The 24,094-nt window shown below is 47.4% G+C and overlaps 1 protein-coding gene and 12 non-coding genes across 14 annotated transcripts; all 13 read right to left on the reverse strand.

Annotated features, from left to right (window-relative positions):
- Positions 1–219: 219 nt before the first annotated feature.
- On the reverse strand, positions 220–22,148 carry p2ry6 (pyrimidinergic receptor P2Y6). 2 transcript variants are annotated; one of them, XM_076049924.1, is made up of 3 exons: positions 21,798–22,148; positions 4,273–4,697; positions 220–2,826 (listed from the first exon to the last, which is right to left on the reverse strand). In XM_076049924.1, the coding sequence occupies exons 1-3, from the start codon at positions 21,849–21,851 to the stop codon at positions 2,154–2,156; spliced, it is 1,152 nt and encodes a 383-aa protein (XP_075906039.1). In that variant the 5' UTR covers positions 21,852–22,148; the 3' UTR covers positions 220–2,153. The 2 variants fall into 2 exon arrangements, with proteins under 2 accessions (XP_075906039.1, XP_075906040.1); XM_076049925.1 differs by lacking the exon at positions 21,798–22,148 and adding an exon at positions 15,329–15,444.
- trnat-agu (transfer RNA threonine (anticodon AGU)) lies at positions 3,768–3,841 on the reverse strand. Its single transcript has one exon. It is a non-coding gene; the product is annotated as a tRNA-Thr (tRNA).
- On the reverse strand, positions 6,894–6,966 carry trnaa-agc (transfer RNA alanine (anticodon AGC)). Its single transcript has one exon. It is a non-coding gene; the product is annotated as a tRNA-Ala (tRNA).
- On the reverse strand, positions 7,799–7,871 carry trnaa-agc (transfer RNA alanine (anticodon AGC)). The gene has a single exon. It is a non-coding gene; the product is annotated as a tRNA-Ala (tRNA).
- Positions 8,029–8,101, reverse strand: trnaa-agc (transfer RNA alanine (anticodon AGC)). The gene has a single exon. It is a non-coding gene; the product is annotated as a tRNA-Ala (tRNA).
- On the reverse strand, positions 8,661–8,733 carry trnaa-agc (transfer RNA alanine (anticodon AGC)). The gene has a single exon. It is a non-coding gene; the product is annotated as a tRNA-Ala (tRNA).
- On the reverse strand, positions 9,935–10,007 carry trnaa-agc (transfer RNA alanine (anticodon AGC)). The gene has a single exon. It is a non-coding gene; the product is annotated as a tRNA-Ala (tRNA).
- trnaa-agc (transfer RNA alanine (anticodon AGC)) lies at positions 10,418–10,490 on the reverse strand. The gene has a single exon. It is a non-coding gene; the product is annotated as a tRNA-Ala (tRNA).
- trnaa-agc (transfer RNA alanine (anticodon AGC)) lies at positions 12,686–12,758 on the reverse strand. The gene has a single exon. It is a non-coding gene; the product is annotated as a tRNA-Ala (tRNA).
- On the reverse strand, positions 13,572–13,644 carry trnaa-agc (transfer RNA alanine (anticodon AGC)). The gene has a single exon. It is a non-coding gene; the product is annotated as a tRNA-Ala (tRNA).
- Positions 13,960–14,032, reverse strand: trnaa-agc (transfer RNA alanine (anticodon AGC)). The gene has a single exon. It is a non-coding gene; the product is annotated as a tRNA-Ala (tRNA).
- trnaa-agc (transfer RNA alanine (anticodon AGC)) lies at positions 14,625–14,697 on the reverse strand. Its single transcript has one exon. It is a non-coding gene; the product is annotated as a tRNA-Ala (tRNA).
- On the reverse strand, positions 14,829–14,901 carry trnaa-agc (transfer RNA alanine (anticodon AGC)). The gene has a single exon. It is a non-coding gene; the product is annotated as a tRNA-Ala (tRNA).
- Positions 22,149–24,094: the final 1,946 nt, after the last annotated feature.

Raw genomic sequence — 24,094 nt, forward strand, 5'->3', positions numbered from 1 at the left:
AAAAACTGCTACTGAGGAATTTCCACATAGTTGAGAGAATGATGAATGAAATCTGACACAACACCACGACTCTGTCCAGAGCAAAACATGTTGTAAAGTGAACATGGGGAAATATTTTAAAGACATTTTTGCTCCATAGTGTTGGAGGATTTTGTTTTATCAAACGCAGACAAACCAAAAATAATAACAACACAAAGAAGGATTTTCAGAACAAAGGAATTCATAACTGAATACATGACACCTTTAATTGCTTTTTTTTTTTTAGTTTTACATAATGCCAACATCCAGAATGTTTTTAAGTGCAAGACAGTAGAGTTACATCTTATATACACACACCAATGTTTTTTTTTATATAATCACATCTAAGTAACAAAATAAAAATCTTTTCAGAATATGACTTTTAGCATTGCTGACAAAACTTTAAAAAAAAAAATCACTTACATAATACTGACTGACACAACAGCTAAGGGGAATGATAAAAACAATCAAAATAAATCTTCATCTTCAACATGATGGATGAAGCTCTTTCAGGCGAGCAACAAAAGACACACACATTCCAACACGACAGACAACAAACACATGCCGTGCAACACCGAATTAGTCAATCACATTTTCACGTTGTTCTCACAATGTTGCCTGATAATTATTTTTTCTGTCATTGGTGCAAAGTCAAATTGTAGCTGCAGGCCCGAACTACAGTCAGTGTTCACAGTGCTTTCAGACACGCCCACCAGTGGCAAATACAAAATACATCCCGATTTCAATTTAAAATCAGAAAAGGCACCGGGGAGCAAAAAACAAAAACAAAAAACAAAGTCAGTCGCGAATCGTGCGGCAAAAGCATTCACAAGACGTTGAGTTCACTGTGTGAGTTCAGTGTGCCTGCATATCAAAATGCCCATTGAGAGTCAAAGCAGAGCTCGTGCTCAGGAACGTGCTCGCTTGTGGAACTAACTGCACGTGAGAAACAGCGCCAAAGCTATAAAAGAGCATTTTCACCGGCCTGTATACACTGTACAAATTTAGGCTGCACTCTAAATGCTTACAGCTGTCAAAACAACACCAAAGTAAACAATTCACATGTTCCCTGGGGAACCTCTTTACTAGTGCATCGCTGCTCATCAGATATGTTTACATCATTTAATCGTTCATTAGTACTTTCATATTTTTATTCATTTATTCATAGATTTTTTTTATTTTATTTTATTTTTTAAACAAAAAAAAAGAGACAGGTCGGTCTTTTGTTTTTGTTTTGTTTGTTTTTTTTAAAAAAATGACGTTTATATGGCTGGCCCCGCGCGTGCACACAAGCAGCACTTTACAGTTACAGTGTGCAAACACCATCTAGTGGTGACAGAAAGCAATGACAGGCCAAAACGTGTCGCCCTCAGGCGGTGAAACTTATAAACTGCGCACTTGTGACATGCAGTCAGCCAAAGTTTAAGTCAGGTGACTATGTGCAAGAAACATAAAAAAAAACCAAACAAACATAAAAGCATCTTGACGAAACTACCGTAGCATTGGAAAGTAAGACAAGTCGGGAGGGGAGATGACGTTTCACGGTGAACCGCCTGCGTTTATTGGAGGCGTTCCAAGTTTTCTGGTCAAGCGAAAGCTGAATTACGTCACTCCCACTGTGACGGAACAATATCATCAGCACAGCATCAGTATCAGCGAGTGAAGCAGAGGAACTGGACAGCTGATCATGTGACGAGTGGACGAGCCATCGGCCTGATCAGGACGTTTCTAGAACCATGAACAAGCCAAAAGAGCCCGTCGATGCCCCTTAAAGGACCACGACAAGACAACACGCCTTTGGTTCGAGTTTTCCCGCCTTGTTTTTATTTTATTTTTTTCTGGGTTTTACTTCTGTCTTACCTTCATGTGGTCGTGCCCAGTCGGTCTCCGCAGAGCTTCAGCCACACAACACAGCTAACGCCGGCACCTTTTACGACTAACAGACTTGGTCCGTAACTGCAATCTATCTGATAAATTACAATTTGTTAATTTCCTCAACTAGCTTGTGGGGGACGTTACGATGAGTTAAGGGCTGACGTTGCACTCAGAGCGCCTCAGAGTTCCTCGTGGACACCGCGGTAAAAGTTTTTTAATCGTTGTGTTTTTTTTTTTTTTGTTTGTTTTCTCTTCCTGCCTCACACGCTGGTGCCCTTGTCCCTCATGGTGGTGACCTTGAGCACGAACCGCCTGGTGCTCTGGCGGTAGCGCGGCTGCGTGAAGTAGAAGAGGATGGGGTCCAGGAAGCTGTTCATGCTGGCGAAGGGCCTGGTGCTCTTGTAGACCACCGAGAAGAGGTTCCGCGTCTCGCAGGGCGCGCTGGGCACGGTGCGCACCACCAGGTACGCCGTCTTGGTCAGGTGGAAGGGCAGGAAGCTGATGCAGAAGACCACCGCCACCACCACGATCATCCTCACCGCCTTCTCCCGCTTCTCGCAGCTGGCGGCCGAGACGCCCTGGTAGGCGGCCGGCCGGCACAGCACCTGCGCCATGCGGCAATAGCACAGCATGACGCCGGCGAAGGGCAGCAGGAAGCCGAGGCAGGTGAGCGCCATGCCGTACGGGTAGTAGTCCACCGAGCGGTCCGGCGTGCTCAGGTCGTAGCACACGGTGCGGTTGCGCTGGGTGCCCGTGGCGGCGAAGTGGAAGGTGGGGGCGCAGAGCAGCGCGATGAGCAGCCACACGCCGCCGCACACGCACCACACCAGCCGCCGGCCGCCCTGCTTGTGCCAGACGGCCAGCGGGTGGCAGATGCCCACGTAGCGGTGCACGCTGATGCAGGTGAGGAACAGGATGCTGCCGTGGAGGTTACTGTGGGAGGGAGGAGGGGACTTTGTTTGTCACATGATTCAGAATACAAAGTTCAACATGAAAGGGAACTGCAAGTCGAGGTCACTCAGTGAAAGGTCCAGTGTGTAACATTTGGCTTGATTTATCATTTTTCTATAAGTAAAAACCTAATATACTGCCAATAAATACATTATTAGAAGTGTTTAATTAAAAGTGTCTAATCGTTCACTGGCAAGCTCAGGAGGGGGAGGAAGAGTGGACGATGCTGCAATCTGAAATGTAACCACTTGATGTTGCTGTTTTTTTCTTCAAAATCTCATCTTAACATTTATTTAAAAAAAAAACACACACACAGAAAGAGGTGCGACAGGACCATGTTACTGGGTTCAATTAAAATAGTTCCATATTCTTTCATTCATTGTCATCCAGTCCTCTTCTATCACCACTTCCTCCCGCACTCTGGGTCAAGGGGGTCTGTTAGAGTCAATCCCAGCTGTCGGGTGAAGGCCGGGTCACACTCTTATAAGTCGCCAGTTCATCACAGCAACAAATAGAAATACAAATGAACATTGGCACTCACACCTACGGACTATTTAGATTTCCCAGCTCATTCCCAAGTCATGTTTGTGGACTGTGGGAGGAAGAGAACTCAGGCAGCTCTACGGAGGCGTCTGTCTGACGTCAGCAGGGCGACGCTCGGAGAGCCGCCTGTGGACGGCCGTCGGTCTATTTTAGGATTCTGTAACCGATCGGCCTCAGTTTAGTCGTTGCGTGCGGCAGAGAGCGAGCGCTGCACGTCGCTCCATCAGGTTTATGTAAAAGTTCCTCCTTCACTCGTTGTGGCCGTCCCACTTTTCGGCTTTGGTCATTTCTGGAGATCCGACAGTGACTACAGATCCAGAATGAGCACTGATGCACAAAGGGTGGAGGGGACTGCCCCCTGGTGGGGAACTTTGACAAAAAGGCACTGCTGGGATTCGAACCCAGGATCTCCTGTTTACTAGACAGGCGCTTTAACCAACTAAGCCACAGCGCCACATGCTGGTGGATTGGGGGGTGGGGGACGAGGTGGAAAAGCACAGACTTTGCGTGTCCCTTCTAGAAAAAAAAATCATAGCACAATAAAGCAAATGAATCAATGCATAATATGATTTCTGTCACTGGAAAAATACTTCCTCATGACAAATTGTATGCTGATCCCCCTTCAGAGGTTCAATATCGTGCTAATTTCTCCCTACAACTCTACAACTCGGAGCAACCTGCATCTCAATCCTGTCACAGAACTCCACGCAAATGGGGGAAATCCACTTGAGTGGTTGATTCCTGTCACAAAGGGAAGTGACTCGCCTTCAAACAATCATTTTCAATAGGCTCTTTTCTTTCAGACACATGACAGAAAGTCAACAGGTTTAGAAAGCGTTTGCTCTGACACCTTCACCCCCGCAGTGTTCAGGAAAATCACCTCACCTGTAGAACTGAAACCGCACCAGCTTGCAGGCAAACTCCCCAAAGGGCCAGTAGTCATGGCTGCCGTAGTTGTAGATGAGCAGAGGAAGTGACATCACGTACAGGAAGTCAGCTAAGGCCAGGTTGAGCATGTAGATGTTGTTCTTGGAGACGTTGGGCCGCGTCTTCCAGATCTTCAGGATGACGGCGGCGTTGAGGGGCAGCCCCAGCACGAAGACCAGCGTGTAGACGGCCGGGAGCAGGATGCGCTTGAAGTCCTCCTTGTAGGTGCAGGAGGGGTTCCCCAGCTGGCCGCTGACGTTGCTGCCGCCACCGAGGAAGCCGTGCTCCTCCAGCGGCTCGCTGGTCGACAGGAAGTCCAGGGACGACGCGGAGAAGAGGGGCTGGGTGGGGAAAGAGCTGATTGGATGAGACATCTTCACGGCCTGCGGGGGGGGGGCACATGAAGAGCAACACAGTTAGCGACTAGAAGCACTAAACCAGGTCTGCCAACACAAACACACTGCACTTACTGAATAAGTTATGTTGATATGAAATTAAAAATAATATAAAGGAATGTGAATTGTGTCTTTAAAAGCTATGTGAACTTCAAATAACAGATCAAAATAAACAACTTTTTTTTTTAAAGTGATTAAAAAGTGAAACAATATGAGATTGACTAATGAGTGTCATTTCTGCCACCAAATATCCACAGAAACTTTCTCTGCAAGCAGCCAGGTGTGTTGTGCAAAGTCATGACTACAGTACAGTGAGACGTGACTGCCCCCTAGTGAAGAGCTGGGATTCAAACCCAGGATCTCCTGTTTACTATACAGGCGCTTTAACCAACTAAGCCACAGCACGGCGACGATAAACAAAGAGGGCAAAATGTGTTGTTTCCCAGTGACCAAGAGGTCGTTTTGAGGAACGTTAATTGTACGAGGGCGGAGGAAAATAAAGTTCTGAGAATTTGTAAAACGCTGGACTTTCAGAGAGAGAAAAAAAAAGTGAAAATGCACACAAAGCAGAAAACTTTTGACGGTCATCACGCCACTTCCTGCCTTTGCCAATGCACAGTGAGGCAATCCTCCCCCCACCCCCACCCCCCATCCCATCAATAATGCAATACCCCCAGCGGAGGCAGCAGAGAGACCGAAACCACAACCGACCACTAGTCTGCTTCTCCCTCACCTCAGCCGTCAATCAACCATCCCAAGTAGCGCTGCCACCATCCATCACCTCCACTCCCCCTGGTGGCAGCATGTGGGTGACTAAGTGATTGGATCTGGGCACTAACCCCCCCCCATCCGTCCCTCCCTCCCCTCCCCCCGGGATGATGCCTGTCATCATCCCGGCAGAGGATGAATCATGGAATTTTACAACTGGCACTCGCCCCCGCCAACATTAGCTGAAAGGACATCGGTGTGTGTGTGTATGTGTGTGTGTGCTCGCACGTGTGTGTGCGTCCTCGCGCCAGCCGCATTCATTACCTCTGCAGTCTTGTTTTAGCTAATTGGGTCGCAGTGAGCGCCTCACTCCCTGAGGGTGATGCAACCGTGACGCACATCTCCATCATTTCTGAGATGTGAAGGGGAAGTGGGAGGAGCCTGTGGATTCTGCCTCAAGAATTTTTTAATTTAGTCTTCTGGCGCCAGGGAAAGAGCCCTCGGGAGACTCGCGGCATTGCGTGGTTCAAATCAGTGATGTCTCCACGACACCGAACCCTTGTCGGCATCGGTGTGTGGGTTCTTTTGATTGTTTGTTTGTTTGTTTTTGTTTGTTTTTATTCCGAGAGAGTTCAGCCGTCATGTGCCGGCTGCCCCCCCAGCATGCTAACCGCTCTTCACAGCCTTATGACCTTTCACGGCGTGCAAGTCTACAATACCACAAACGACAGCAAGAGCAGGAGCTCGTTTTAGAAAACAGAAAAGTGCCCAGCTAACAGCCGTGAGGTACGCCAGCAGATATCTGAACCTTCATTAGGTTCTCCACAAAGAAAGCACCTCCCGTGCTCACAGATCCCTTTAATTCGGTGTTGAGAATAATGTAAACTGATGAGTCAGTCAGTGTTGAGACTTGCAGACGTCACTCTTCCAGTTTTTCTGCTTCTGGTTCCTGAAGCTGCCTGCAGCAACAACTTACACGTCTCGGCTGATAATTACCTCTGCACATGTAAAGGCGAGCATGTCTGCTCAAAGCACAGTGAGTGAAAGTAATTTGCAAGCAATTAAGGTAATGATTCCATTTCATCAGGTGTAATTGATTAATGACTTTAGTGGTTAAATTATAATTTATGAAAAGGGAAAATCGGTGACCGTCTTTTCCATTAGCTACTTCTTCTTCTTCTTCTTCTTCTTCTTCTTCTTCTTCTTCTTCTGGCAGTTTTTGCAACGGACTCTGAGTGCTGCTTGGGAGTGAGGTGTGCCGCTGTGGGTGTCTAAGGCCATTGTGTTTTTAATTTTCAAAAACTATGGAAAGAAAAAAATGAATTACCATCCTCTAAATGTCCATGTCTGGGCCATTTTGTAAGTGTGTGTGTGTGTTCTGCTGTATGTATTACTTAAAGTTTGAGCTGCGAGTACTTTGTGTCCAAATGTTAAGGCTCTCATCTGAACTGGCAAAGAAAGGACAAATATATTTCATGGAGAATGCGGGCATCGATCCCGCTACCTCTCGCATGCTAAGCGAGCACTCTACCATTTGAGCTAATTCCCCTGTTGGTCAATAACAGAGGAGTCTGAGGCAGACACTTCATTATGATACCCAACTAATGTAGCAAGATCGCAAATGGTTCCCTGAAAGAAGGGGGAAGTTGTTCCACTATATTTAGCACTGAGAGCTACAAAACTACCATCTGCTGGTCTTCGTGTCAGCAAATGTTAATGTTTTCTTCAGCACTGACAAGGATTTGGAAAAAAAACAGTGGAGAATGCAGGCGTTGATCCCACTACCTCTCACATGCTAAGCCTAACCCTAAGCTAATTCCCCCTTGGGAGAAATGGTAGAACTCTGGGGTGGATATTTTAGCAGTTGGTAGCATGAAAGCTGTAAAACTAACATCTGTTGGACGTTGTGTAGGCAAATGTTAATGTTCACAGAAAAGCAGTGGAGAATGCGGGCATCGATCCCGCTACCTCTCGCATGCAAAGCAAGCGCTCTACCATTTGAGCTAATTCCCCTGCTGATACAATGCAGCAATGATAGTAGATACTGGGGCAATTGCTTCAGCTTTACCTAATTGTGGGACATACAGGAGTAAGTGTGTCAGAGTGAGCTGAGCATGTTTTGTATCCAAATGTTAACGTTCATCAGACCTGGCAAAAGAGGGACAAATTCCATGGAGAATGTGGGCATCGATCCCGCTACCTCTCGCATGCTAAGCGAACGCTCTACCATTTGTGCTAATTTCCCTGACAGTCACAGAGGAACCGTCAATGGAAAATAGGGTAAGTAGTTCAACTATATCCAGCAGTTAGAGTGAAAGCTGCAAAACTACCATCTGTTGGACGTTGTGTCAGCAAGTGTTAACGTTGACAAAAAAAAGCAGTGGAGAATGCGGGCATCGATCCCGCTACCTCTCGCATGCTAAGCGAGCGCTCTACCATTTGAGCTAATTCCCCTCTTGGTCGATGACAGAATGGTCTGAGTGAGAAACTTCATTCGGCTGTCAAACCATTGTGGATTGTGTGTAAAGATCAGAAATAGGCCATTTGCTATTTGGCCCTTTAAGTGTGAGCTGTGAATATTTAGCACTAAAAAGTTGTACAAACAAGTCACTGGAGAATGCGGGCATCGATCCCGCTACCTCTCGCATGCTAAGCGAGCGCTCTACCATTTGAGCTAATTCCCCTGACAATCACAGAGGAACCGTCATTGGAAAATAGGGTATACCATTCAACTACATCCAAGCTGTCAAACTACCATCTGTTGGACGTTGTGTCAGCAAGTGTTAACGTTGACAAAAAAAGCAGTGGAGAATGCGGGCATCGATCCCTCTACCTCTCGCATGCTAAGTGAGCGCTCTACCATTTGAACTAATTCCCCTGACAGGCACAGAGGAACCGTCAATGGAAAATAGGGTAAGTAGTTCAACTGTATCCAGCAGTGAGAGTGAAAGATGTAAAACTACCATCTGTTGGACGTTGTGAAGGCAAATGTTAAAGTTCACAGAAAAGCAGTGGAGAATGCGGGCATCGATCCCGCTACCTCTCACATGCTAAGCGAGCGCTCTACCATTTGAGCTAATTCCCCTCTTCCTCAATGACGAATGGTCTGAGTGAGAAACTTCATTCTGCTGTCAAACCATTGCAGATTGTCATTTGCTAATTAGGTGATTACATCAGCTATATTTGGCCCTTTAAGTGTGAGCTGTGAATATTTAGCACTAAAAAGTTGTACAAACAAGTCACTGGAGAATGCGGGCATCGATCCCGCTACCTCTCGCATGCTAAGCGAGCGCTCTACCATTTGAGCTAATTCCCCTGTTGTTACAGCGCAGCAATGATAGTAGATACTGGGGCAATTGCTTCAGCTTTACCTAATACTGGTACACATAGTAGTAGTAAGGGCGTGTTCTCATAGCCGCGCCTCGCCTCGCCTCGCCACGGTTCGATTGTGTCCTCATTGGCCCCCGGTTCACGAGACCGTGGGCGGAGTCGACGCGGTAAAGCGGGACAATGTTTTCAACGGCATTATTTCTCTGCTCGGTCTGTGGTTGCTTCTCTGTTAAAGGAAGAACAGTTTCCCTCACTGAAATCACAGTTGATCATTTTTGCAGGCAACATTTATAATTTCTGGTTTGGTTTTCTGGGAGAGTAAAAGTGTAGTTCAACCTTTATATCTTCACCAAAAGTAAACACGAGACAGATACAACGGGAAATAGCATTTATTTAAAAACAGACAGTAAACACGACTCCTTATTTGAAATAGCTGCCCTAGCGAGCCAAGGACCACTTTATGCCGCGGTGTTCGAGGCTTCCTTGCGGCGAAGAGCCACGTCCTCTCGACCAATCCGTATTTCCTCTCGTCTCAAGACTCCTGGGATTCCCTAACTTAACGCGCCTCGCGCAGGAGCAACTCGGTTTGTTCCGAGCGCTTCGCCGTTTGCGCTCGTCGTTTTCGCGAATATGGTTGAACACACTCGCGAACATGGAAGTTCCGTGTCGAAAGAGTTGGCGTTGGTGTCTGCTCCGAAAGGGAAAATGGCCGAAAACACTGAGCCAATCCAGTGCCCTGCTCGTCGCTACGTCACCACTAAACTCGCCTCGTCTCGCTTGGACCCTGAGCGCTTGAGGTAACAAAACGGCGCCTCCTACAACCGTGTAGCGGCCAGTGGGGCCGCTCTACAACCGTACCGTGCGAGGCGAGGCGAGGCGAAGCTATGAGAACGCCCCCTAAATGTGTCAGTGTGAGCTGAGCATGTTTTGTATCCAAATGTTAACGTTCATCAGACCTGGCAAAAGAGGGACAAAATCTCTGGAGAATGCAGGTATCGATCCCGCTACCTCTCGCATGCGAAGCAAGCGCTCTACCATTTGAGCTAATTCCCCTGACAGTCACAGAGGAACCGTCAATGGAAAATAGGGTAAGTAGTTCAACTGTATCCAGCAGTTAGAGTGAAAGCTGCAAAACTACCATCTGTTGGACGTTGTGTCAGCAAATGTTAATGTTCACAGAAAAGCAGTGGAGAATGCGGGCATCGATCCCGCTACCTCTCGCATGCTAAGCGAGCGCTCTACCATTTGAGCTAATTCCCCTGCTACGTAACTGGAGTCTCAGGTGGATATTTGTATTCTCGTTCAAAGGTTGAGCGGTGTGACATGGAGATACTTCCTTCTGCCATCCAACCAATGTAACATTGTGGGTGTTTTATTATATAATATGGAACATACTTTGTGTCAGCAAGGCTGAATAAAAGGGGAAATTTCTTCAGCTATATATATGTAGTATTTAAAGTGTAAACTGTGAGTATTTTGTGTCCAAATGTACATGTTCACATTGGAACACTGCAATGTGAAAGTAAAACTTCCTCTGGAGAATGCGGGCATGGATCTCACTACCTCTCGCATGCTAAGCGAGCGCTCTCTTGGCTAATGGGGCAATTACTTCATGCTATATTTAGTACCTAAAAAAAGCTATGCGTGTGAAAAAAAACCTAAAAACTCTCTGGAGAATGCGGGCATCGATCCCGCTACCTCTCGCATGCTAAGCGAGCGCTCTACCATTTGAGCTAATTCCCCTGACAGGCACAGCAGAACCACTGTTAGCCCAGAGAGAGATAAGATTACCCAGGACATTTTTAGACACACACGCACGCTGTTTCTGTCCCTCACACATGCTTTGACTGGTGAGACATGACACTGCAGTTCCAGCTCAGGTGGTGCAGAGTTATTTATAGACGCTGGGTGATGGGATGGATGACCCATGACTTCTGTAAATAGGACTACAATTTCCTCCTCTTCTTCCTCTGTGCTATTTGCAAAGTTCACTGCCCTGCAGGTTACACTGCTGCAATCTTGTGGTTTAATATATATATACATATGTATATATATATATATATATATATATAAATATATATATATATGTATATACATATATATTATCATGGCACTCCGACCATTGGCCTTAAGAAAAGTGGGACGAAAACAAACCTGAATGATGTTCATTGCACACGTCTGTTATCAGCAGCTCTGAATCCGGGTTAGGTGGGCATGGTCGTGATGCATTGAACGCTTATCTAATCTGCAGGGAACACGTGAGTGGCTGATGGGGCAGCATGAAGACTCATGGTGCATGGTGCATGGAGGAGAGGCCAGCAGGAGAGCATGGAACAAAACAGAGACTTCACATTAACGCCCATTGTGTTCCTCTGCCTCCATCCAGTCACTCTCTCTCTCTCTTTCTCTCTCTCTCTCTCTCCCTCTCCCTCTCTCTCTCTCTCTCTCACACACACACACATCCTCAGGTCACAAGGTTACCATCTGTTTGATGGGAGACGCACGTACAAAAATGGGAGAAAATAAAATCTGTGTCACCAATGAGAAGCAGCGAGGGAAAACATGTTTCCTGGTTCATTGTCAGCTTACAAATGTAAACATCCGCTGTGGCTACGTGATTTAATTTGACCCAGAGCCCACACACACACACACACACACTGAGAGACGCACTCGCTCTGCCCAAACAGAGCTAAACACAGATCCCCTGCAGACGTCTTCATTTGCAACTAATTAGAACCCCCGCCCCCCCCAAAATGATGTGAAGAAGAGGCTGCAGGCGGATCACAGTCGACGGATCCAGCGAGCAGCCTCTCAAAGCAGAAGCAGACGCATGGGCGAGGAGAGGGTGCAAGCTCCGCCTTCTGTGTACCATGTGACCAAAGAGGACTATTAAAAAAATTCAAATTAACGCGAATACATCTGACAGTCAGCACTCAGGTTACATCGTCGACTCGGGTGGATCATGTAACGAGCGTAAAGCACCTGCACGCCGATCCTTCTGTTGAAGGGGAAGTGTTGGAAAACATTCATTTTCACTGGAAATTCAAACAGACAATCCAGACCAAACTTGGACATCATCACATCACAGCTGGGTTTATTACCAGACCACAGTGTGTGTTTGTGTGTGATCTGTTTAATTTGTCAAGTGGGAGACAGACAGACTGCTGGCTGGAACTCCTTCCAGAGTGAAGCACGGACCGGACTCGTTGTGCCTGACGGTGACGATGCAGCGCAGCGCCGGCAACATTTGTCGTGATTTTTTCAACAAAAAAGCGAGGATGAAAGAAAATTTTGAAGCATCGCGGTCATAGGATATGGACGCGGGGTTTCGTCAGAGCAGAGCAGACAGCACTTCCTGTCATGTGGGTTTGCCACCGCCACAGCAGCAGCAGCAGCAGCAGCAGCAGCCATGGAAGAGACGGATTAGTGGGAAACCAGGCACTGAAACCTGACGTTTGTTCCTCTTTATCCGTCCAAACACTACGTCCAAACTGTGGGGGGGGGTGACTTCAGATCAACTCACCAGTGAAATGACAAACACCCTGGTTAACTTGGTTAAGAGTGAAATTCTGAACCGCCACTGATTAAACTTGCAATCGATTCTGAGTTATTGAGATTTGGAAAAGTTCAATCCTCGTACAATGATCGTTGTTCTTTGAAATAAAGTTACATTTAAAAAAAAAACACAGCGAAAGGAGAATGCGAATTGCATGGAGTGATACGTTCCAATGGGAGGCCACTTCATGGTGGGAATGGAACTGTGTGGAGAACGCGGTCATCGATCCCGCTGCCTCTCACATGCAAAGCAAGCGGTCGACTGTCAACAGTTAGATAGGAGATTCTGACAGTCAATAATGATAGTAGATAATGGGTGAATTCAATTAGCTTTAACTAGTACTAGTGCTAGTGAGTGTGTCAGTGTGAGCGGAGAAAAGCTGTGGAGAATGCGGGCATCGATCCCGCTACCTCTCGCATGCTAAGCGAGCGCTCTACCATTTGAGCTAATTCCCCTGACAGTCACAGAGGAACCATTAATGGATAATAGGGTAAGTAGTTGCACTTTGTCCAGCAGTTAGAGTGAAAGCTGCAAAACTACCATCTGTTGGACTTTGGGCCAATTCCAATTCCTCCCTTAACTCCTCAATCTTTGGCCTTCAATCTTGGCCCTCAAAAATAAGTGTAAGGGTATCTTGTGGCTCAGAAAAGTGACACCCCTTAAGTGCAGTTACGTCTTCAGACTGTGGGGGGCGGCCTTACGCCAAAGCTACGTCCAATCTGTCAAGAAGACGACGACGACGACGAAGAAGGAGAAGAAGAAAAAGACGAGGAAAAAGGAAGAAGTCCTCCGTCGCTACACAACGAGGTACACAAGTAACGTGAAGCCGGGACCGCCGGTCCGGCTGACAAACATCGTAAAGTAAAAAAAATAAATGTTACGCAACAACGATGTCAATAATCCATAAAAAAAACTCTTAAACTAAGACAATAAAATGGTTTCGTAATATTTATATCTTTATTAACTAAGAAAATACTTCCATTTGTAGCTCGCGCTTTTCATCGCCATCTTTTTCGAAGATGTCTTGGCGAAAATACACAATGCCTTCTGGGTAGCCCTTACTGCCAAGGGTGGTGCCGGAGAATCTCAATATTGAGGGCGATACAGGCCTTAAACTCCTCCCTCAACTTGACGTTCTGAGAATCGGGACAGCACTTGCCCTCGCGGGAGCACGCATTTTTGAGATTGAGGGTTGAGGGAGGAATTGGAATTCACCCTAAGTGTGAGCTGTGAAATATTAGCGCTAAAAAGTTGTACAAACAAGTCACTGGAGAATGCGGGCATCGATCCCGCTACCTCTCGCATGCTAAGCGAGCGCTCTACCATTTGAGCTAATTCCCCTGACAATCACAGAAGAACTGTCAACAGAAAATAGGGTAAGTAGTTCAACTGCATCCAAGCTGTCAAACTACCATCTGTTGGACGTTGTGTCAGCAAATGTTAACGTTGACAAAAAAAGCAGTGGAGAATGCAGGCATCGATGCCGCTACCTCTCGCATGCTAAGCGAGCTCTCTACCATTTGAGCTAATTCCCCTGACAGTCACAGAAGAACCGTCAACAGAAAATAGGGTAAGTAGTTCAACTGCATCCAAGCTGTCAAACTACCATCTGTTGGACGTTGTGTCAGCAAATGTTAACGTTGACAAAAAAAGCAGTGGAGAATGCGGGCATTGATCCCGCTACCTCTCGCATGCTAAGCGAGCGCTCTACCATTTGAGCTAATTCCCCTGACAGTCACAGAAGAACCGTCAATGGAAAATAGGGTAAGTAGTTGCACTTTGTCACTACTACCGCTCAAAATGCGTACTCGGAATGCGCCCTCATTTCAGCCGATTCCAAGGATGCACCGCTACTATCCTTCGCGTACTTGTGTATCCCATGATGCTTTGCGTGCTGCTGCAAAGCAACGTGAGATCTTGGGAAGTCAGCGGAAATTAGCGGCATGTACTGGTAAAGACACTTCATATAAATTTAAGTATTGAAATTTCACATAAAATATGCAGTTTTAACATCGGGTTTTTACTTATTTGAATATCGAACGACAAAGTTAGATGGCGAACCGATGGTTAGCTTGATGCTATAAAAACGTCACTTCCAGGGTTGGCCAGCAGGAGGGAACGGCGGTGACGGAACGAGGATATACGCCGAAGGCTAGACCGTCCCGTGTGGTTACCAGGGAGGCGGGGTTTGGTCCGTCCTTCGGGGCCGGGTCCTCGAAGAACACTTCCTTCAGACGGAGGACACTCGGTTTGAAGGGTGCAGACCCTGAATTGAGACACAGCATTTGTGTCAGCAAATGTGAACGTTCACGAAAAGGCAGTGGAGAATGCGGGCATCGATCCCGCTACCTCTCGCATGCTAAGCGAGCACTCTACCATTTGAGCTAATTCCCCTAGCAATCACAGAGGAATCATCAATGGATAATTTTTGAATTTAGTTCAACTGTATGCAGCAGTGAGATTGAAAGCTGCAAAATATACCATCTGTTGGATGTTGTGTAATGTTCCTGTTGACAGAAAAGCAGTGGAGAATGCGGGCATCGATCCCGCTACCTCTCGCATGCTAAGCGAGCGCTCTACCATTTGAGCTAATTCCCCTGCTGGACGACCACCAATGGTGAAAATCCAGAGAGTAAAAATACGAACAGCTTAAATGTGCATGATAGTGAGAACCTTGACGCTCAAACCAGCCTGTTCCCCCTTGTGATTTAATTCCCCTGTGAAAGCGCATCTCCAAATAACATGATAATAATAATAATAAGTCAAATTTATTTGGAAAAGCTCAAGAAATAACCAAGATGACTTGTTTGACCTTCTTCAATACCTCGGACCTGGACACACACACACACACACACACACACACACACACACACACAAACACACACACACACACACACACACACGTTCTTGTGTGTTTTGAGATTTTTTTTGTTCTCCAACAACAACGACAATGTTTCTCAGAAACAACATGTTTTTCTGGAACGTGAGCGGGCGAGGGTTGGGTTTCGCAGCCACACACACACACCTGGTAAGACAAACAGCCAATCTAGAGCTTTAACAAAGTGCCAGGCAGCAGTTAAGTGGAGTTTTGTGGCGGGTCGTCGTCATGGGTTTGTGGCAAGGAGCAGCGCAGAAATGCAACGCCGGCAAAAAACAAAACGCGGTCAATAAACCATTTAGGCGACGCAACAGCCGAGGTAAAAAATAAATGTCCTCAACGAACTCACCGTCCCAATCACCCAACATCATTCTTTAGCTTTAGCTCCGAAAGCTAAGGAGCTATGAAGGCAAATTAAAGGACAAAGTTGTCTCGATGCCATCCACGAAGAGAGGTATCAGATTGACCCCAGCACAGACACATTGATTGATTGATGGATTGATTGATCTCTTTATTCCAGTGTCAAACACTATGATTGGTGCCCGAACCCTCATGGGCTCGAACAGCTAACATCCACTAACATAACATTCTCACAATTAACATCCACAATAACCACGCGATGACACAACAAAGCGAAGCATAGCACAGGTTTGTGTGTCTTTTGTTCAGACGTCGAGGTGTTCGTCCCACCTCGACGTGTTTTGGCGGAGCTCCCGCCCCTTTTTTAGGAGTGTAATTGGTGTTGTACGAGACTCATCAGCTGACGTTACAGAGGTGTCATCGACCTGTCAGATTTGACAAGGTCAGACACTTCTGAGGAGGGCGAAAGTTCATACCAGGGTAGGACAAACACAACACTCCCATCCATCCATCCATCTTCTATACCCGCTTATTCCTATTCAGGGTCACGGGGGTCTGCTGGAGCCTCTCCCACCCTGTCTTAGGGTGAAGGCAGGGTGACACCCTGGACAAGTCGCCAGTTCATCGCAGGGCCACATAGAGACAGACAACCATTCACACTCACATGCACACCTACGGACAATTTAGAGTCTTCAATTGACCTCACATGCATGTGTTTGGAGTGTGGGAGGAAGCCGGAGAACCCGGAGAGAACCCACGCAGACACAGAGAGAACATGCAGACTCCACACAGAAAGGTCCCAGGCCCGGGCTGTAATGAAAGCACTTTTTCCCATTGACAGGTGTCACATGAGGTGATGTACAGGGGTCAGGCGTTACGTTTGGACGGAGGAGACGGAAAAACACAGAAAGGTCCCAGGCCCGGGAAACAGAACACTCATCTGAACAAATGAAGACTCAATGAACCCCATCAAACTAAATCATAACACAACCTATAATAAAAAAATAGGGACGCATACAAATAAAAATGGTTTGCCATGTGGGATGCAGGCTACTGTAGCGCTAATATCAGGCCTGTGTCATTCATTTGGCCAAAGTAAAAGCATACTTTCTAAACAATCAACACAGAATCGAAACGTCGCATTTGCAGAATATATCAGGATTTCTTTTAACCGAATTGATTAAAAAAAAGAGAATTCCTTAAATCACAATGTAAAGGACAGTAAAAAAAAATAACAAGATGAAATTCATCTTCCACCACCTTGACATTGGGTTTTATGAAGCTTAGGTGTTTCTTCTGTTCTATTCTATTTTTCTACTCCATTGAATCGAAGCTGGACTCTCTGGTGACGGTGGCAGAGCGGAGGACTCTGGACAAACTGCTGGACATTATGGACAACGCCAGCCAGCCACCCCCCCTGCACACCGTCATCAGCAACCAGAGGAGTCAGGACGGCTCAGACTCCTCCTTCCCAAGCGTCGCACCAACAGGCTCAGGAACTCCTTTGTCCATCGTGCCATCACTCTCTACAACTCCTCACTTGGGGGGGAGGAGGAGGACATAGAGTGCTGAGGGTAGTGGTAGGGAAGGGAGGTGGCCATTATCATGTATATTGTATATGTATATTAGTAATTATTTATTATTTTATACCCGTGTGCCGCTATTTCTTTTTCCATCGGTGTGTGCTGCTACTGCTGCTGGAAGTGTTAATTTCCCTGAGGGAGTCATCCCAAATGGATCAATAAAGTCTCTATCTATCTATCTATCTATCTATCCATCTATCACCTCTATTCTAGGGGCAATGGAAAGGCGGCTACTGTCCGAGCCCGGTCAGACACAAAACAAAACAGTCCCAGCAGGACAAAGAGAGCGACCGCATTTCCTGCCGGGAACTTCACACATGACAGCTCATGATTTTAATATGGGGGGGAAGAAAAAAAAAAACCAAAACCCCAGAGATGACGACTTGTTTCCTTTAGCGACAGCGACGGACACGCCAGCAAAGAGAGAGAGAGAGAGAGAAAGGACAACAATCTCACTTCGCTTTTTATCACCTATGTCAGCAGCAGCGCAGGCGACGCGAGGACATAAAAGGGAAGCGGGCCGTCTGCGCCGCCCCAAACACAATAAGGCCGATCGTTTGGCAATAACGTCCACATTTTTATTTCCAAGCAATAACCGCCGATGAAGAGTTACGAGGGCTCCGCCCACATCCAGAGCGGCGGCGCCAACGCATCGAGACGCCAGGAAAACGTCCCCGTTTCTTGCGGTTCACCCGGCGTGGTGCTGGATTTAATAAGAACCCGATCCACTGGACGGACTCACGGATCGGCACCGGCGTGTTTTTCACAATATTCGAGAGAACCTTCAGGTTTTCAAGGGCAACCAAAACCAGCAACGAGTTTCAGGTTGCGTTTTGTGCACACGTCGCAAGTGTTGGGGGGGGGGGGAGCAGAGGACGGAGTTTGCTGGCGTGCAGGAAAAGAAGGAAAAGTGAAAACGGTTTCACCTCATCGGGGAACAGTGAAAGGAAACAGACGTCGTCACGATGCAAAATGAAGACAAAAACATGCACAGACTCGGCCATGCGTGAACCGACGACACCTTCTTGCACATTGTACCGGTTGCTTTTTTTTTCTTTAATCAAGTCAATATTTGTCGTTTCATTGTCTGATTCCAAAAAGACTGAAAACAACTCAAGTGGGGTTGTTTTTTTTTTCTTTGCCAAGTTTTAGTTTGCACGGGAATTCAACTCTTCACGTTCACGTCGAGCACAAGCTGGGAAATACTCGCACTTCCGTCACCCTTGTCGCTTAAATAAACACCAACTGCACTTTACTGCCGTCAATATTTGACTCTTTTACTGGTTCGCTTTCTGACATCCCTTTGAATATGGCAGACTGGTGACGGAGGAATAATCAGAAACGAGGTATCGTGAGACGTAGAAGTCGTTGTTTGTCTTTTCCCATCATGAAATGAACGTGTCGGGTCGAAGGGAATGGGGCGCGTGTTGCACGCCAAACCCATGCTGGGAAAACACCGGGGGGGGGGTCGTCGGTCCCAGCAGGGTACTTACACTGACTAATACCAAGGGGGCTGCAGATTCCATTGAAAGCACCAACAGCCGTTTTTCCTTTTTCCTTTCTTTGCTGCAAGGTTTTTTTTCTCTCCAAGCCACTTCTCAGGAATCACTGCACACCACAGCAGAGATGTTCTGTGACATTGAGTTCAGCCTCGGGCCAGGATCCGGATGGCCTTTCCCATCTCCTCTCTTATCAGTGCAGCAGCAAGCTGACCTCCTGCAGCGTTAAGATATTGACAGAGTGGGTGAGAGCGACGGACGTGCATCTCGAAAAAGAAAAGGGGTGAATACAAAAGAAACAAAAAGAAATGAAGTTCTCTCATGGTCCTCCTGCTGCTCTGACCTCAGACAATCATCACACTCTGGGGGAAACAGGGGGCTCGGAACAACAGACCTCCAGACTTCTCGGGAAGACATCAAACACCCCATTGACACGTGCAGTTAGCCCAGTTCCAGTCACGTCCTGCAGGTGCCGCTAGCGTCAACACGACACCCTAAATTTTAGAAGAATTCCGTTTGCTTTTGTTTCTTTACGTTTGTTTGCTGTCAAGAACGGTCGTTACATTTTTCTCTTTGATTCCTCGTGAAAATTATTCCGTCTCCTCCGTCCAAACCTAACGCCTGACCCCTGTACATCACGTCATGTGACACCTGTCAATGGGAAAAAGTGCTTTCATTACAGCCCGGGCCTGGGACCTTTCTGTGTGGAGTCTGCATGTTCTCCCCGTGTCTGCGTGGGTTCTCTCCAGGTTCTCCGGCTTCCTCCCACACTCCAAAAACACGCATGTGAGGTCAATTGAACACTCTAAAATTGTCCGTAGGTGTGCATGTGAGTGTGAATGGTTGTCTGTCTCCATGTGGCCCTGCGATGAACTGGCCACTTGTCCAGGGTGTCCCCTGCCTTCGCCCTAAGACAGCTGGGAGAGGCTCCAGCAGACCCCCGTCACCCTGAATAGGAATAAGCGGGTATGGAAGATGGATGGATGGCTTTCATTACACTTTTGCGATATACCTCTGTATAGCGTAACAAACCCTCGAGCAATATCTGAGAGGTGTCGACATTTAGATGTTTCCGTTATCATTTTTTTTATTGCGATATTTAGGTTTCGCGCAATTCTCGGGGTCATGGAAACCCGGCTAATGTCAAGGTCAAACGCTGCTCTTCCAGGCAGGGCCACCACCACCACCACCAACGCTGACAGTCACATCAACAGTGGGGCTGAACGATAAATCCCACAAAACAAGATTTTCTAACCGCAAAGACTGCGATTTGACTGCTGCCAGTGACGGTTGAGTGAAGCCGTCGCTGTTCTGTGCTTTGTGTGGACTTAAACTAAATCATTCTGAGCGCCCTATTAAGATGTCTTGCAGAAAACAAAACAAAAACACAAGCAGATAAATAAAGGGTCGTTCATATTAATTCATGCTTCTTATTGCTTATATCTTAACATTAGCCTAGCCTACAAAAAAAAGAACAATTTGTGTATAATAAATCTGATATGTTTATGATAATACATGTCATTTTTGTTTGTTTGTGGAAAAATACATGACAGAAAGATAAAAAATAATTCAATCGCAAATTAGATTATTTTCCATAATCGTTCAGCCCTGATCAACAGGCTTAATTGTTTTTCAGTCTGATTGAGGTGAGCTTGGACGGCTGCTGCATCGCTGAGATTTCAAGTCTGAATCCTTCTTTTCCGCCACTCTTATCACACCGTCATCAATCTGCCTCCTCTTCAGTTCCGACACGGGGGTTTGGAAGGCGGCGGCGCACGCCGCGGAAGAAGACAGAAAGAAAAAAGGAGCATCAGGGAGTGACTGCAAGCCTCGCTGCAGCTAAATAGCTTAGCATGGATGCTAAGTGGCATTTTGGCATTCAAAGAATTGCGCCAAAGAACGGCACCGCAAGGCTGTCGGTTTCGCCACGGACACGGGAAGCCACAGGCCGCTGCCAAAGTGGTCCAACTGGAAACTGGACTCATATAATAAAACACACAATGTCAATAGTAATCATGTTTGGCTTTCACCAGCGTAAAAGGTTATAGACATACTGTAACTGTACGGACACGCTGTTGTAAACACCGCTGGCAGTCACACAAGTGGCTCCGACTAACAGCTGCTGCGCGACAAGCAAAGCCATTCGTCTCCGTCGCAAAAATTCAAAACAATTCTGCTGCACGTCGGTTATTTTCTTCTCGTGCTTCTTTTTTTCGGGAAAAGTTTTTTCAAAGCCGATCTCCATCCCGCCAATGACAAAAATTCCATCCGTTACCACCGGCCGTTTTGTGAAACGTGCGGTTCTGGAAATCAGCCCTTTGTGTGTCACCCGCTGATGGTTCCTGCCCTCCGCGACGGCCTCGTCATTGTACCCCTTCCCAAACACATGGAAGGGGGAACACAGCACCAGCTTTGGCGCCAAGGCAAAAAAAGACCCCAGCGTTTCAGCTGGGAGGCTGCAAACAGAGGGCTAAGTTGTTTTCTTTTTTTTCCACCATGAATGAGGTGAGGCAGCTCATTGGAGGGGAAAAAAAAAGGACTTTTGTTTACAGTTGACACAATCTGAACGACAAAGAAAGAGAAAAGACACCGTTTCATTTGGGGCGTCAACAAGTGCCCCCCCCCCCCCCCCCCCCCCCCGCCATGTGTCAATCAGCTTCAGCGAGGGTTCAGCTGTTTGGAGATACGAAGCCCGTTGTTTGCACTCTGATACTTTTTCTCACAAATGTCAAATTTAAACGAGAAACATTCAAATTGTTGCTCAAAGTTGAAAAGAATTGTAAAAAACAACAACAACAACAACAACAACAAAAACACAATTTATTATTATTATTATTATTTTTAAATACACAAACTACTACAAATTGACAGACAAGTGTGGAATGTCCGGAGCTAATGCGGGTTCCGATGTAAAACAAAAACAAAAACAGAAACCAAAACAGCAGCGCCATGTGGTGGCATGACGAAACAGGGATTTGGCATCGGCGGCGCCTCTGCGTTCCATCGGGAACGTCAGCTCCAACTACCACAAATACACGACTGCAAAAGCACAAACCCTGCCTGGTCCTTGGCTGTGTGTGTGTGTGGGGGGGGGGGGGTGTCAAATGAGGCGCGCGAGGAAATGGGAACGCAAGTATTGAAAAGGGAAAGAATAAACAAAAAGCAAGTACTCACTCTTGACAGTGTTGACAGTGACAGGGGGCGAAGTGAGGCGGCGGGTGTCGACATCAACAAGTGCGCCGCATCGCTGGAGCTTTGCTTCACTATTCTCTCCTGGCGGGAGGGAGGGAGGGAGGGAAGGTGGACCACAAGTGGACCGGAAGTCGACAACTTGAGCGTTACATCCACAAAGTGTTCTTTCCCCCCCGTCTTCTTCTTCCTCAGACCCACATGCCGAGAAACGGAGCACACCTCTCTCTCTCTCTCTCTCTCTCTCTCTCTCTCTCTCTCTCTCTCTCTCTCACTCACTCACTCACTCTCACACACACACACACACACGAACTCACACACCCCTCGCGCCTCACGCGCTGTTGCAACCAGTTTATGGTGCAGCGCCGAGACGGCTGTACGCAGGCACGCGTCAGTCCGCGCCGGTGCCGCGCAAGCGCAGTGCGCGCGGTGGGGTTGAACGCTTTCGCCGCTCCTTCATTGTGTGGACATGTGGAACCTAACTTGTCGACATGTTGTGACGATATTCAGTTGTTTTCCTTGTAAAAACAAATAAATTGCCATTAAAAGGGGGGGTGGGGGGGGGGGGCTGTACGCTGCGCACTGATTTCTGTCTCTGCTGTTGCAGCTCTGCCAAGGTGAAAAGAGACATAAAGACATAAAGAGCAGGCCTTCTTTTTAATATGTGGGTCTGTTTTGTCTTCTTACTCCGCTGGAGCGACATCGCTGCAGCACCGACTGGCCGCCACAACGCAGGGATTAGAATATGGGTGGCTGGTGCCTGGTGCTGGAATTTGCTGACGAGAGTGAAACCGTGTGCAGAGTGACGGTGAAGTCACCCCCTCACTGCAGCGCGGCTCTCTCAGCAGCAGCGGCAGCGGCGGCAGTAGCTTCACACTCTGCCCTTGGAGACGAGGCGGGACTGCGTCGTAAATAATGCAACCGGATGCGTCGTGTTTGTATGGCACTTCACCGCCTGACCTCTGGTGGCTCTGTTTCCCTTCTTTTGACTTTTCCCTCCATCCATCTTCAGTAGCTGAGCTCAGGGGGTCTCATGGGGGGCTGCCGGAGTCTCTTCCAGGCTGTCATAGGGCGAAGGCAGGGTGACACCCTGAACAAGTCGCCAGTTCACACACACACACACACACACACACACTCGCGCACCTACGGACAATTTAGAGTTGCGTGTTTCTGGACTGAGGGAGGAAGCCGGGGAACCTGGAGAGAACCCACGCAGACGCAGGGAGAGCATGCAAAGTCCACGTAGAAAGGCCCGCAGGCCCAGAATTGAAGCTAACAGAGTGTCACTCTCCCTTAAAGACAAAGGTTGGACTCTCATAAAACTCATCCAAAGTCACCTGAACAAAGAGTGCGTCCAATCGTTCATTATTAACAGGGGCTTTGCCGGCAGAACTGTGACTCACTGGGCGTGAATGATTGACGGGGCGTAAAAAGGGCGAATCTAAAAGAAAAACAAAAAGTTCCGCCGCAGGGAGGGCCTTGCGTGAGGTCACACTTCTCTCGTCGCGTCGCCGAATCCCCGCAGGCCGCGGCGGTTTTGCCGTTCACACGCGTTGTCTGTGTGTACGGGGGGGAAACGGTAAACCACGGTGTTTGTGAGTTTGCAATAGGAGGAGCTCTGAATGATGGCACGACTGGACAGGAGTTCTTCATCGCCACTGTGTCGGTAAACACGCTTGACGTTGAGAAAAGTCTCACACATCGCACGTCAGCATCGGCATCGCGACCAAACGACGTTTCCTCCATCGCACAAAGGCTTTTCAAGTGCTCGGCCTGTGTTTGTGTCGACTATTGTTTGATCAACAATGTCAAATTTAATCAACACGTGGCCCGAATGTGAGGAATTGTTAACAACGGACTGAAGGCTTCCTCCATCTCACAAACAGCGAGGAAACTAAAGCTAACTAAACTGAACTAAAGGCTTTTTTGGCCGTTTGGTTGATCTTAGACGAGAACGTGTGTAAGCCGTTGCACCAATAGGAAGCATTCTGTTGTCACCAAAGTGGCTCCGCCTCCCTCCTGTGGTTCGGTTGGCCTGCTGTGACACAGACAGAACGTTCATTCACTTCCCGTTTGAAATATTATTAACGAGGCCTTTTGCTATTCCCCCCCGCCCCCCAAAAAAAAGGGGCCAAGATAGAGCTGCGACCTCAACTCCTGATCGGCCCCAGGTGAAACTCTCTGGCCGAGTCTCAGCCGCTCATTCCATTTTTCCACAGAGTCGAACTTCTTCGGTCGGGAGCTCGTCTGGCGTGTTGAAACGGAGGACGTGTGCGGACGGG

This window comes from Nelusetta ayraudi, unplaced genomic scaffold (assembly GCF_046127955.1).
Source record: "Nelusetta ayraudi isolate G7.1 ecotype Tasmania unplaced genomic scaffold, CSIRO-AGI_Nayr_v1 ptg000120l, whole genome shotgun sequence".
NCBI classification, from domain to species: Eukaryota; Metazoa; Chordata; class Actinopteri; order Tetraodontiformes; family Monacanthidae; genus Nelusetta; species Nelusetta ayraudi.